Source organism: Sturnus vulgaris, chromosome 3, assembly GCF_052056855.1.
Source record: "Sturnus vulgaris isolate bStuVul1 chromosome 3, bStuVul1.hap1, whole genome shotgun sequence".
In the NCBI taxonomy this organism is placed as follows: Eukaryota; Metazoa; Chordata; class Aves; order Passeriformes; family Sturnidae; genus Sturnus; species Sturnus vulgaris.
In genome coordinates, this window is record NC_142245.1 from 100793434 (window position 1) to 100807948 (window position 14515).

General features: G+C 37.6%; 1 protein-coding gene across 1 annotated transcript in view; it reads right to left on the reverse strand.

Annotated features, from left to right (window-relative positions):
• Positions 1–14276, reverse strand: part of NOL10 (nucleolar protein 10) — a 49784-nt gene extending 35508 nt beyond the window's left edge. The window contains exons 1-11 of the mRNA XM_014894984.2: positions 14167–14276; positions 13675–13720; positions 12843–12941; positions 11961–12038; positions 10124–10161; positions 6548–6684; positions 5744–5809; positions 4008–4068; positions 3417–3502; positions 2961–3039; positions 1622–1771 (exon numbers count right to left, since the gene is read on the reverse strand). Coding sequence (XP_014750470.2) covers positions 1622–1771; positions 2961–3039; positions 3417–3502; positions 4008–4068; positions 5744–5809; positions 6548–6684; positions 10124–10161; positions 11961–12038; positions 12843–12941; positions 13675–13720; positions 14167–14232 — 906 coding nt within the window. The 5' untranslated portion in view covers positions 14233–14276. The remainder of the gene's footprint in view (positions 1–1621; positions 1772–2960; positions 3040–3416; positions 3503–4007; positions 4069–5743; positions 5810–6547; positions 6685–10123; positions 10162–11960; positions 12039–12842; positions 12942–13674; positions 13721–14166) is intronic.
• Between the last annotated feature and the right edge of the window lie 239 nt (positions 14277–14515).

Here is a 14515-nt window from a genome sequence, read left to right on the forward strand (position 1 = left end):
ACACAGAACAGCCAGTAAAGGAAGAGTCTTCAACAACTGGACGACATGATCTGAAGCATGAGACTACATGCCTACACAATTCCAAATGAGCGACAGGAACAAGGCAAATTTTGATCCTGTTCCTCTTTTTTTCCTTTCCCTGCAGCAATCCCACCTACCTTTCTGGGCCCTTCCTTTCCCTCCCGGTTACATGCTGTTACCCCACCCACCTCTGGTCTCTCCCTGATGATTAAGAAGAGTCCTCCTCCACCCCGGCCTCAGCAGACAAAAGCCTGGTGCTCCCCACCCCAAGGCACGTCTCAGCATGGGGCTACTCTGGTATCAAAGCCATATGCTCTCCACCCGCAGTCTGCCTCTGCACTTGGTTCCCAGCCAGAGATAGTCAAGAACCAGCATCTGGGAGAGGTGGAGCCAGCTGGAACATACTCTAGGAAAGAGTCCAAACCTATCTTTGCCTTCCAGCGGAGAGAAACCCTCCCTTTTCCCACCAGAGGCCACCTGACAAACCTTACAGTGTTTCATTCTCAAGGAGGGAAATATACATACCTAGGAAAAATGGAGAGAGGCCACTGCAGATGTTTTAAATAACAGCCAATAATTTATTTGCTCTTTCAAACAATAAAAATTAACTGCAGAGGAGCTTATAAAAAACTGCTTGTGATCACAGAAAAAAGAGGCTGTTGAAAGTTCATGAAGCAGCACAACAATACTGAAGTGACTGCCTGAAATAATTAGAAAGAAAGCCTCTACTATAACTCTATGTTTCACTATAAAGTTAGAAAAGCAAAGATGGAGCATGTTTGTTAGAAGGAACACAAAGACTACAGATATCCCCTCAAACCAAACCAAGTTACAATAGTGTTGCTATGAATCCATGGGGTAACAAAATAGGTTGCCCCATAGATTCATAATAAAGTTCATTGACAGAAAGATAAGAAGGACAGCATGATACAATGAAAAAAGTGCTATGAAAATGAGAGATTTCATTTTCACCTAGGGGTGCAAAGGGCAGGGATAAAGACATTGCCCATTGCAACATAATCCCCTAATACAGTGTAAGACACACTGGCTCCAGGCATAGTATCTGCTTCAGTATCCAAACAGGATCCTGGGAAAATAAGCAGTACCTGATTTTAACAGGTCCTTAACTAACTGATCTACCTTTGAAATTAACCCTACTTTGGGCAGGGAATTGGAATGAACATGCTTTCTCTGGTCAAAAACATAACTGCATGTATTCAAGAACACTGAGAAATACACAAACCAAGGCAATGGCTAAGATACTACTTTTTATGTTTCAATCCTTCTCCTGAAAGAAGCCTCTTGGCCACACATGTACAAACAGCTAAAAACCCCCTAATGCTATATCTTTATACCTGACAGGCTATTGAATAACTTCCCAGATGCTGATTTAGCCAGACAGGACAAAATGCTATGTAAATTAAGAGACATTAAAATCTCAACTTCTTACACTGAATTTCAGCCTAATTAATCACACTGCACAAAAAACGCTCCAATACAACAAACCAAAAAAATAAAAAACAACAAAAACCCAAACAACTTCCAACCCAAATCAAGTAAAAATTAAAAAATCTGAATGCAGCAACATACAACTACTTACTGTATCTTTGTTCCACATTTTTATGATTCGAGAATCTGCAGAAATAATTAAATCCAACTGATGCTGAAACTGAATTGATTTAATAGGCAGGCCATAGTGGTGATCTTTGACTATTAATGGATTACTAGACCGGAGATCATACAATAGGACCTTGAAAAATAAGAGACAAATTAAATTTATAACATTGTAAGATCATGAGGAAGTCATGCCCATCAGATCTTCACTAAATATTTAACTACACTTACGATTTTACTTAAATACATAGGCAGGATTTACATAAAAGAAATAATTTTAAATTCTGGAATTAAGTTAAAAGTGAGCCCAGTTTATTCTAATCAGGTATTTTAACATCAGCATGTTTCCATCTAGAAAAATTAATGAATTTAAGACCTCACCATCTTTCTAAAGACTTTTTAATTTCTATTGAAAAAAAAATTTTTTTCTTTGTTTCAATACTGTTAGTATTTCATAATTAGTAACATTTCACTTTCAGATTCTTGTGCTGTTGTTACAGGATTTAAATTTTCAGACTCCCTTCCAGATTCAGTGAATATAACTTTCCCTCAGTGAAACACTACAGAATGTAATTTTTTATGCTAAGGAAAGTAGAGAGTACAGGCCCTGTCTTCCAGAAACCTGTATTTTATCTCCAAAATTTTCTATGGAACTTGAGAAAGTTAAATCTTTCATATGTAAAGTGTGTATAACAATAATTTTTGGGAAAAATAATATTATCAGTTGAATCAGAAACACAATTTACAATAAAATTTATCTGACGTATAGACTAACATAGCAATTCTCTCACACACACATCTGTTTTTGAAGATGCTACAGTTTTCTAAATCCATGAAAATACTGATGAAGGCAGGAAACAATCCCTACACTTCCCTTTACAAATATGATGGTAACAATAAATGAATTTAAATGGTTCTTCATATCAATATAAGACACTAAAAGTAACAGTTGAAAGACAATAATTTGTTTTTTAGCAACCATCAAGACAAGGGAGAGCACATATGTTGCACTGAGATGGTACTCAGTCTCAAAAAGCAGCAACTTCCCCACATACTTGACTCAAGTCATAAGAAAACTGCAAGTCTGAAGTTATGTAGTGCATAGGTTATGATGATTTAAGGCGGTACCTACAAAATTCTGAAGAGCACAAGCATTTGATAAAATTAAATTGCAGTTTGACTATTACTACTCTATATATGTAATTTATGGTCTAATAAATACTTGCAGTGATAGATATATACTGCACTCAACGTATGATAGAATTGGACTGGGAATTGCAAGAGCAGGATCTCCTAAGAACTGTGGTAGATAAAGTCAGACCTACCTGCCCAGTAGATGTTCCAACAGCCATATTCAAAGCCCCATCAAATTTCAGTGCTGAAATGGATGGCAAACCTTCTATCCTGCAAAGCACAATGCTTACAGTTAGGCATTCTTTCAATAAAGTCTGCAAATAGTATTTTTAATGTTAAAAAACAGCTAAGGTAATCCTTAGTTAATAGTAAAATAATTCACAGGTATCACTCAGAAATACTACTTCAAAAAGCTGCGCTGCTTATATTTACAGCATTTGTATACACGTGTATTTGTATACAAAAATAGTGTCTAAGAGAACTTCTTTATGACTAAGAAAATCCTTTATTCACACTACCAATGACAAGAGAACAGGCAGGTCATTTTAAAGCAAAGTGGGATTTATTTCTAAAATTTATTTCTAAAATTTTTTCTGAAAAATCAGTTTTTCTGAACAACACAATTTGAAAAAGTAGCCTTTACTCACTCTGTGTCTGCTGTCACACTGCTTAAAGCACAGTCCAACAGCCCAACTCGATTTCTCGTTCTAGGATCCCAGCATTCCACTTTCCCCTAAAGAGTTTAGAAAATATGGTTCAGGCTTATGCAGCCTGGTAGTCTGAAAATGTTTAAAGAAAATTATGAAATATCTAATCTAATGAATAATTAACAAGATTTCCTAGGTTGACATGAGTTGTTCTAATAATGACATACAGGCTGCACACATTTAATTTCTAGTTTTTTCAATGCAATCTAAATCAAAATCACTAACACTAATTTTCTTAAGATTAATAGGGTACACATGCCAGTTAATTTCTACAGATGGCAATGCTGCAAAATGAGAGAACATTATTTTAATTTGTCTGCAAAATCTCAAGTTCTCAGCAACCAAGTAACTCCAAGTAATTTTATCTGAACTATGCTCTGAAAAGCCTTCTTTAACATATCTCTATCTAACACAGCAAATAAGACCAATTAAATTAATTAGGTTTATGATTTCTTCTTATCCTCCTGCAAATTAATATAAAAATGAAACAAACACTATTGCCCTTTTCATAAAAGGAATGCAAACATTTACCTCAGCTGTCCCCATAGCAAACAAGAAGTGCACCGGATTTATGTCACAGACATTACTCTCTCTACAACAGAAAAAAAAGTAAGTTTAATGACCTCAGAACAATTTAACACGTGAAGAACTAATAAGATTTCTGTAATCACGTATACTATTGTTCAACCTAGAAAAGCAAAAGTTGGAGGGAGGGACAGATGGCCATTTAATAACAGCTTCCCATACTTAAGGGGAGCTTACTGACAATCTGGAGCCAGGGACAGTGCTGATTACTTCAAACAGGTAAGGTTCCATCTGGATGTAAGGATAATATTTTTATGCTGTAAGGATAACTAAGCACTGGAATGTGTTAGTCATAGAGTCTGGGAAATTTCCATCTTTGGAGTTTTCAAGACCCCCCTGAGAAAATTCATCTGAACTCATATAACCATACCCTGAGCAAGAGCCTGGGCTCTGAGGTTCTGTGTGTACCTCTGCCCACATCCACCACCTACCACCAAGCCCTGCCACATCATTCTGCTCCAATGTATTCTTAAACAACTCAACGGAACATGGAGAAATGGCCTCAAGATGTGCCAGGAGAGGTTCAGATTAGATACCGGGAAAAATTTCTACACTGAAGGAGTTGCAAAGCATTGGATCAGGCTGCCCAGGGATGGTTCAATCACCATTCCTGGAGGTATTTAAAGGACGTGTAGATGAGGCATTTGGGGACATGGTTTAGTGGTGGACTTGGTAGTGTTGGGTTAATGACTAGGCTTGATGATCTTAGAGGGCTTTTCCAACCTAAATAGATCTCTAATTATGTAAAAAGATCTTTGTGATTACTTATGTCCTAAAGCTTACATCTCCAACATCTTCTGTCTAACTAATGATCTCCGTTCTCTCACCCAAGCATCCTGTTTCTCAGCAGGGCACCCATAAGCCCTTTATTCTGACAATTCTTCCAAAGTACAAATATTTCTCTCTACACCACTTATCCCAGCGCTTTCCAACTTCTTCCATTCAAAGCTCTCTACATCTAATTCTGTAACTCATCCAACTCCCTCACCTCAAAACCTTCTCACAACTTAAGTTTCATCCTCCTAATCCAGATTTTATTCTACACCCTTACCTCTCCCATTCCAGGATTTCCCCCTTTTTTCCCTCCTGTTACTCAAGTTTTTATTGTGCCTTCCCAAATACTTCTTCATCTATTAAGCTATTCAGCTCACTGAACACCAGCTGTTGCCCACCAACAAGCCACTCTTATCTAGTGAAGTCTGTTCTTTCCGTCTGCCTCTGCAAATAAAAGAAGCTCAGTTCCTCCTTTAGTAGGGTTTTCAAAAGAATCAGACACATGCTGGAGATATAAAAATTCTCTTTGGGCTACTTCAAGAGCAGAAGGACAAAGACATGTCTGGGAAAGTACATACCCTGTGGGTAGATCTCTATATGATGGCTAAATTGAGTAATAATGGCAAAGTTTTAATGAAATGCTCGTAAGACCAAGTTATATAATATCTATTTAGTCCATATTAAGCAATTTTAAAACATCTACAGAAGAAAATTAAATTAAACATAAAAACTAGAACAAAAAAAATTACAGAACATAAAATGAAATGAGACTCAGACTCAGCATATGTTTGTTTTCAACTCTGCAAAGCATTTGGGCAGCGTTCAGAGACAGTACTGGTGGTGAGCATGCTAGAAGTCTGCTTCCACCTAGTGGAAAAAACAGAGGTCATGCATTACACACAACTTACGAAGCTTCAGTTTGCAGGGAGTTCAGAAATCTTCCTTGTTCCAGATTTAGCCTGTACACTTCAGAGCTACAAAAGAAAAACCCAAAATTAGTTGTGTCTTACCAATACTGAAAAACACTGTGGTACATTTGGAGGCATTGTAAGGATTCTTATTTACAGCCTAATTTTGCCAAATACACAATTTTCCGAATTCATAATTTACAACGAGACAAACATATACTTCAGTGTTCAAAATACATAGAAAAATGTGCATGTTCACCATTTATTTATTATACTTCAATATCCTACCAATTACTAATTTTCCAGGCAAAAGATGTATTAACTCATTTCTCAGGATCTTTTAATTTCCTGTGATTTAATTTACAGCTTGAATTTCTACTTACTTTGTTTGAAACCCTAAGGACATAATTTTATTTTTACTATATCTTTTCAGAAACCTAATTATGTGATTTAACTCACACTTCACAGCAATAAAACACCAACCAAGATAGGCAAAGTTATTTAACCTTCCTTACTTAAATGCTAAACACTTTTTAAAACAATACACTGAACTGCAGTTTTTAACACAAGTTTGAAAAAACATGATATACATGGTTTAAGAATCAAATAAACAAACAGCTTAAAAATAGCATGGGAAACGGAACTAATTTTAATCTTCCCACATTTTCCACTCTTCACTGTCTCCCTTTCTAATTTGGAAGAAATTTCCACTTCTTCCACTTTTAAACTTTTCTAATATTTTAATGTTCATTTTATTACTGAAAACACTGCTAACAAAACTGAAACAAAATATCCACTTAATACCTTGCTCCCACAAAATACAGGTCACACGATGGGTAATGGTAAGAGAAATCTCTACCAAATTTTGGAATTCTTGTCTTGTAGTAATGGCCATGTTGTGAATGAAACTCCACAAATCTGCCACACTGCAAGAAGACAATCTGAAAATAAAATAGAAAGCACTGAAACATACAGAAACAGACAAGGATCTCCTCAATTTGTCTTACATCACAAACTTCAGTGTTTTTTATTTTTCAAACTCATACAGGCTTATCACAACTTATTCAAACAATTTCTACTAAAATGGTAGAATCAACTAGTGCTTCATCATTCTCACTAGCCACAGCAAAGAGTTCTGTTAATATACATTATATGAATATTCACAAAAGTAAACGCAACATACTGAAAGTGACTCTGCAGTCAGAAGCAGCACAGTTATCTCACGTTCTGCTGCACCAAAATTAAGATTTCTACTTCCTTCAAGACACTACAGGAAGTGATTTCTTTCCAGGTACAAAACTGTGAGACACCAGTATGTTCACATGTACTAAGCACATGAGCTACACATTCTGATGCATGGCAGTGTTCCAATAAATGACACCAATGATTTTTCTGCATTTCTATTCTTTGCCAACTGAGTAAGAATGTTGTTTCTTTCTGAAACTTTGACAAACATCTCGGTCCTGGAATAACCTACATGAAGGCATCACTAGAGAGCTCAGTCTACCTCAGTAAATAAAACAGGCCAGGTCCTGCTGTTATCCTCCTGATAGCAGGTTCACATGGCACATACCCACACTCCAGAGACAGGATCACCCACATCACCTGTTGCACTCATGCTGTACCTCAAACCATGGCAGGTACTGTGCAATGGAGGAACACTGGCCTGGTCCAAACTCATGCCATGCCTGATAATCACTGCCAAACCTTTGTGTCTGAGCCTCATAGCTATTTAGCTTGGATTAGAAAAGTGATATTTACTTTAGCCTGTGTAGCAAATGCATTTTCTAAAAACAGTAAGTAACTAAAATTTTCTACTGCTGAATTACACTTAGCAATGCAAATAAGGATGAGCAACTCAGGGCAAGTGAGGTACGTAAGTTACTTTAAATCTGTCAACTTTATTTAAATTTGTATATTCTTCCCTTAAGAGACATAGAGAAAATATACACCTAGGTTGGCACTTCATGCTTATTTATTATTAAGTCTCTCAGTATTTGCATGCTTTTTCTGACGTCAGAAACCCTAGTGTTTCAACTTCCATTCATGGACTTACTCATCTTGGTCCAAGACAAAGCAGAGTATCGTATTTCAGAGTTTTAACTAAAATTTCATATAAAGTTATAGATACAGTTGCACAGCTAATGTTACACAACGATGTTGTTCATATACATCCCACTTTATTCTTTGTGTGTCTAATGCCTTTATGCTTTTTCCTGGAGGCATCAAACAAACAAAACTCTTTACTTGTCTGTTTGAAACAATACTCAGACCAAATCTTTTCTCTGTTATCATGGCAGAAAAAGTAATGTCTGCATCTTCATGCAGTATAGAAGCTACAGAAACTATAAGAACACAAAATAAACCATATTTAATTTTGAAATATCAATATCATATGTTCTTAGTTCACTACCACTAAGTCATCAAATACCTGTTTCAAGGAAGAAAAGATGCAGTTTACTTTCAATAAGAAAAGAGAATTTTCTTCTCACCTTCTCTGCCTCCAAAAAGATCTTAGGAAGTTTTTTATAGCTGCCAAAAGCATCCAAATATTCTCCTAATAATTGTCTTACTGCTAATAATTTTCTATTTAAACATAAATTTCTACAATATTGGACTTGAATTTGTGTTTTCCTTCATTAGTATTGGATACAGCTCACTGTAAATCATGTTTGTCTTTTCTTCTTACTAAATTTATTTTGGTCACCACCAGAAACCTACAGCCTGAGGGTAGCAAAAGCATTGGCATTGGTATGTGGCAAAAATCCTATGTGGAAATACAGGTCTCCTGGCAAAAGGCAGTGGGAGAAAAAAATACCACTCTCTTCCAAGTCTAAAACTCAGTCCAAGCCTAAGACTTTTAAGCCTAAAACTTAGAAAAGCACAGAAATGTCACTGGCCTTATGTACTAATCTGTATGAAAGAAAACAGGTGCTCTCACTGTTAAAATGCAAATAAGCCCCAAAGCAACCAACCTTCCAGGGATGGCAGGAACAGATCTGGAGACACATTATTTTCACTGGCTATGAAAGAATGCTGAGAGTACCAAGAGGGCTACCAAGAGTGACAAGGGACAGAATACAGACAGTACCAAAAAAAAAAATTAAAAAATCCCTCTTTGCAATAGCAACAGTAAAAACTTAAGATTTTCCTGGGCAGGTTCGACAGGAGCTAAAAATTCTTTATGACAAGGTAAAAGAGAATTGAAACAATTTATTCAGTAAATCTGTGGAACCACCATGCCTGGTGGTTTTGACAGATGTTGACAGAACTGTTCAAGCATTAAAATGGTATTTTAAGGTCCCATTCCAATCAACACTTCTATGATTCTAAAAATTTCAAGTGTAATTTCTCAAATATTGTTCCCTCTTTCTAACATGTCCACAACACTATGATTGCTACTTGAAATTTATTTTTCTTTCTGATGATTTCTTAAGTTTTAGTAAAATAAAACTGAAAACATAAAAATTGTATGAAGCTGAATAAGGAGGGCTTCAGCCTCAAGTATAGCACCCATTTCAGCTGAAAACACAAACCTTTCTGTTCATAGCCAGTCAGAAACATTTAGGAACACAGCATGTTCCTCAGTCTCCCAAATTACTATTTGGTATGCACAGCCAGAAACATTTCCACCAGACACACAAGTGGGACGTTACTGTAAAGTATCAGCCACTACCTTCTGCTACTCAAATTTATGCACTTTCTTGGAAATCTCACAGAAAAAATGTATAAAAGCTACAAGGCTAGATGATCATGTCTCTGATCAAATAACAGTATTTATTAAAACAAATCTATACCTGAAATGGTAAGATCTTTTCACAGAAAAAAAAAAAAAGGGTAAGACAAGCACTCAGGTGATTCCTTCAGGTACAGCACTTCATTTAAAAATAAATAAAATTAAAAATAACACTAAAAAAAAAGACATTACTTCTGTCCTCATTCATATGCTCATAATCATCATGTCTATAAAAACACCAACAAATCAGGTTGTTAACTTATCCATAGCTATCCCACCTTTCAAAAACAGTATGTATATGCATCACTTGTCACAAGGGATTGTGACTAAATGTTAGCCCAGAAAGAATAGTTAATTCAATTTTTCACATTATTTTGTTTGCAGGAAACATCACTTTTGAAGTTTTTCTCTCCAACAGACAAAATACTTTAAAAGTGGCAAAGTAAATTACAGTACAAAGACACAAAGAAAACAAACAAAATTTTAAAGGTCAAAAAAATGTTTATCCTGTTTGCTGTTTCTAAAAAAACATTTTTGTTCCAAAAAGCTCTGTTGATTGACTGCCTTTACTGTATATGAAAATGCATTTTAATATCCATACTAAACAATTTTTTCATTTATACACTGAAAACTATTAAACATACCTTTGAGTAATCATCTGATAATATCTCAAATGTAATCACTAGAAGAGAGCAAAAGAATTTTGAGTCAACTAAGCAAGCAAACTTACTTGCAAACACTGGCATAATCCTGGAAACATACACACTCATGCTAATCTTTAGTCATGTAAGTATTCCCCATAGGTGTCAATGCATAATGCAGGCATTAGTCTTTAGTAAGATCTCTAATTATGTAACTTGATTTGCAAAACCATAAGTAGTTTTCTAAAACTTTAGGAACATATGACGCATCCTGTAATCTTTTTATTGTTCTTGTATATTTGACACGTTCCTCAACACGTGCTCAACCAATGCTCAACCATGTATTTTATGGGTGTGGGAATGTCTAATCAAATGGTTTTCGGTGTGTGTGTGGTCCCTGGAGCTTTGGTAATTCATCAAATACGATAAAAAATTACGTTACTTTGGATATATATGCATAAACTTGTACATGCAGTCCTTCCAAGGGGTCAGCACTTCCACAAAAGAAGTTGTAAGGTTCAAAAAAATCACAAATGGAAAGCTACTACTCATGCTGAACACCATCATATTGAACTTTGCCTAGTTTTAATTGAGCTGAGTTGGAAACATTAGGGAGTAGCTGCTTCAGCTAAATTAGTTCTATTTAAATGAGATAACTAATTTAAAGTTACCTGAAGTGACTCTATGCTAGACTTCAAATTAAACATACTTCTGCAGTCTACTAAGATGCCAGTTCAAAAAATTTACTTTAATTAGCAGCAAGCATTTATGATTACAATGATTTCTACTCTTTTAAAGAGGGTTTCACTCTTGCCATACCTTCCCCTCCCCAGCCTCTCTGAAACCCTGCCTAACAGTGCTCCTTCACCCTAGATGACTCCCTGTAGTCCTGAGGCAGAGAGCAAAGAAACACCTCCATGCTCTTATTAAAATTCTTATTTCTCACATCACTTTCACACACATCAAAGTTAGACCATTTCAATTCTTCTGTAATGGACGTGCTCACCTGCTCATTGTTTTGGCCACCCCTATATCCCAGCTTTCAGTCATCAGTCTCCTAATATCCCAGTCTTCAAACAAAAAAAAAAAAACCTGAAATAAAACCTCCCACCCACCTCCCCTCCAAAAAAAGCCTTAAACAAACAAAACAACCCCATAATTCCTCAAATTTAAGCACCCTAAAAGCTCAGAGCTGTGGCAACTCCTGCCCTGCTCTAACTGCCAGCCAATTCTCCCTTTCCCATTGTCTAGATGGCTCCTTATTTTCCTCACCAGTTGTTCTCCTACCAAATTAGTAGCAATCGAGGAGTAATTAGGGCCTTGGCCATGCTACCATCTACCTCTAAGTACCTTGTTTCCAGAAAACAAACAGAAAACCAAAACAGCAAACAAACAAACCAACACCCCCCGGGAAATTCTCTTTACTCTGCAACTCACCTACAGAACTTGGGCTCCAGAGAGAAAACCACAGTGTATTCTCCTACCTTACTGCTTCACAGAACAGTTGAGAGATCTTGCCACCACCCAGCCATTGTACCTTTGTCACATTCACCAAACAGAACACAGATTTCAGCCACATGCACCCTCTGAGCCTCACACTTTCTGGTTCAAGGTAAATCTTATATCCCTCCCACCCTCTCTGCCAAGCAAGGAAAGAACTTTGAAATTGGAATAAAAGGGGAAAATTCCGAGATGAAGACTAGATAGTTTTACTCTAGACTCTTGTGCTCCCCGGAAGTACATTCTGTCCCCTCAGCACAGGGAGCAGAATTTCTGCTCAAGTCCAAACTGAATTATGTATGAGAGACATCCTGTACTAACAGCCATGGTTTATACTTACCTTCGGAATCTAAGCATCTTTCAAATTTCTGGGATAACTGATAGGTATCAAAACAGCGGACCCTGGGCTTGTAAGTTCCTGAAAGAATAAATTGATGTTTAATTAAATAAAAAGCTTAAACAAAAAGATAACACAAAAACACTTCTTTAAAAAAAGTATAATGTTTTACATATACAGGCTTTACTGTGTTTCTAATGTAAGTCTTTTGATCTTCCCAAAGCCTCTGTGACTGGAAAAACATGCCTCTTAGTAACACAACCTTACAGCCTGGTTTCTGTAAGCACCCTACTTGTATGCAGGTTCTCCTAACTACCAGATATGTCATACAGCCTATATATATATATATATATATATATATATATATATGTATACCTTCCAGTAAATCTGAAAGACCAAGGCTTCTCATATTATTAACACCTACTAAAGTATTCATGTTTGGATCCCACTTTGACAGTTACAAAATGCAGCATTATCCTCCTCCTATAAAACAATACTCAAACGATATTCAGAAGTTATTTAACATGGAATAGAAGTAATTCAGAACTTAGTATTTAACTGTACTATAAAAGCATTTGTTTTACTAGTTTTTGATTTGTATTACAAACCCTGGTGGCAGGGGAGGTGGATTAGATGATCTTCAAAAGTCCCTTCCAACCCAAACAATTCTATGATTCTAAGAATGTATGTATTCTAAACACAAGTGTTGCACAGCACCACTCCCAAGACAGCCGTTCTATCCCATGTTAAGAGTAAGCTTCCAGCATAATGTTCAGTTCCACACTTTAAAATGAACTCTTACCAATTCTACCTGAAACACAAAGTCACTCTGCACCCAAGATTACCTAGGACTTTTGGCCTCTGTTAGAGAGACTGTTAACTCACCAACTGCCATAATATACTGTCCATCTCTTGATACCTTAATCTTTGTGCTAACCGTGGGCATTTCAAAGTCTTGAATAAGTTCAATTCTTCTACGGATATCTGTAAAGAAAAAAAAAAGTAGAATTAGCACAGTTCTATCACTCCAAAAAACTGTAACAGTTTCCTAAGGAAGCATGTTGAGTTAATTGAGTATAGGGAATATCCTTTAGAGATGTTACAACTATAAACAGATTAACACAGTCTGCTAATCCTGAGAAGCAGACTACGTTTGTGCAAAATAAATTAGTACTCTAAGGTAACTGTATAACAAATTATTATACAATTTAGTAGCAAATATTTATTTTACACTTACACAATTAAGGCCTCGTATAAGATATTCCATGGCCCATTACCTCTGCATTTTTTTCTTGGTTCAGTTTCTTGTATAACACTTCCTATTATTTCAAATAGCCTTTTTCATTTTGTGTAAGAAGCTTAGGCTAAAATGATGTGGTCCTGCTCTCTAAGATTAGCACAGCATCACAGAGGAGTTTGTGGTCTGATTTTAACGTAAGGGACAACACGGAATTCATCCATCATGTTTCTGTTACAATCCACAACCCAAATATTTAATGTCTAAACTTTAAAACACCACTGCTTGTGTCAACACAGTGGTCATGTGAGGCTATACAAGAAGTTGAAATAACTATCTGTAGTTTAATTCTGTAGTTTTTATATTATGACTTAGGGATAACTTCTGTGCATCAGTCAGTGAGGAGTCTGTTCTGGAGCTGCACGTTATGTATGTGGAGTAGCCAAGTATTGCTGAGCACCCTGCGAGGGCAAAACTCACCCACATCTTTCTTCTGTAAAGCTCTTTTCTTCCTGTCAGAGAGCCACTGCAAGCAAAGGTATACATCAATTCTGAGCTCATTTTTACAGGAATCCGAGAATCACTTAACGTTTATCCAACCATTTGAAATACAAGACATTTAGACCGCTAATTCTTTTTTTTTTTCCTTGATTATCTTCCGATTTCCATTCCACTGATAAGTTTAAGCATTCCACACCAAGAAAACTTATAAGGTCATGTTGCTAACGGGTCTGTGGACCAGCACCGCTACAGTCAGAGGTTCACGCATTCAAACTGCATTTCTAGTGTAAGAAACACTTTGAGCTGTTTCTCGGTAACCATCCCAACACAAGCGCACATGGACCGGGGCAGCTCAGCCAGGCCGGGCCGGGCTCGGCCTCTGCGCCGGCGGGTTCGGACCCAGCTCCCGCCGCGGGACCCGGGCCGGGCCGGGCTGGACAGGGCTGGGCACGTTCCCCCCGCCGCCCTCACCTCCGGGAGGCTCCTGCCGGCGCTCAGGCTGTAGATCTTCACCTCGTTGAGGCTGGAGACCTGCATGGCCGCGGCTGCGCCCGCCTCTTCCCGAGCAGACGGGAAGCGGAAGCCGAGGCGCTTCCGCCAGCTCCGCCTCACCCGGGCGTGCGGGGCCTGGCGGGGCGGGGGATCCGGTACCGCAGCTCTGCCTCACCGGGGCAGAGCGAGACCTGACGGGGAGGGCAGCCCGGGACCGCGGCTCTGCCCCTGCCTCACCCGGGACAGAGCGGGGGAAGCCCAGCAAACCCGCGGGACAGCAAGGTCCGCTGGCTCCGCAGCTCACAGCAAAGCAGCTCTGCTGCTGCCT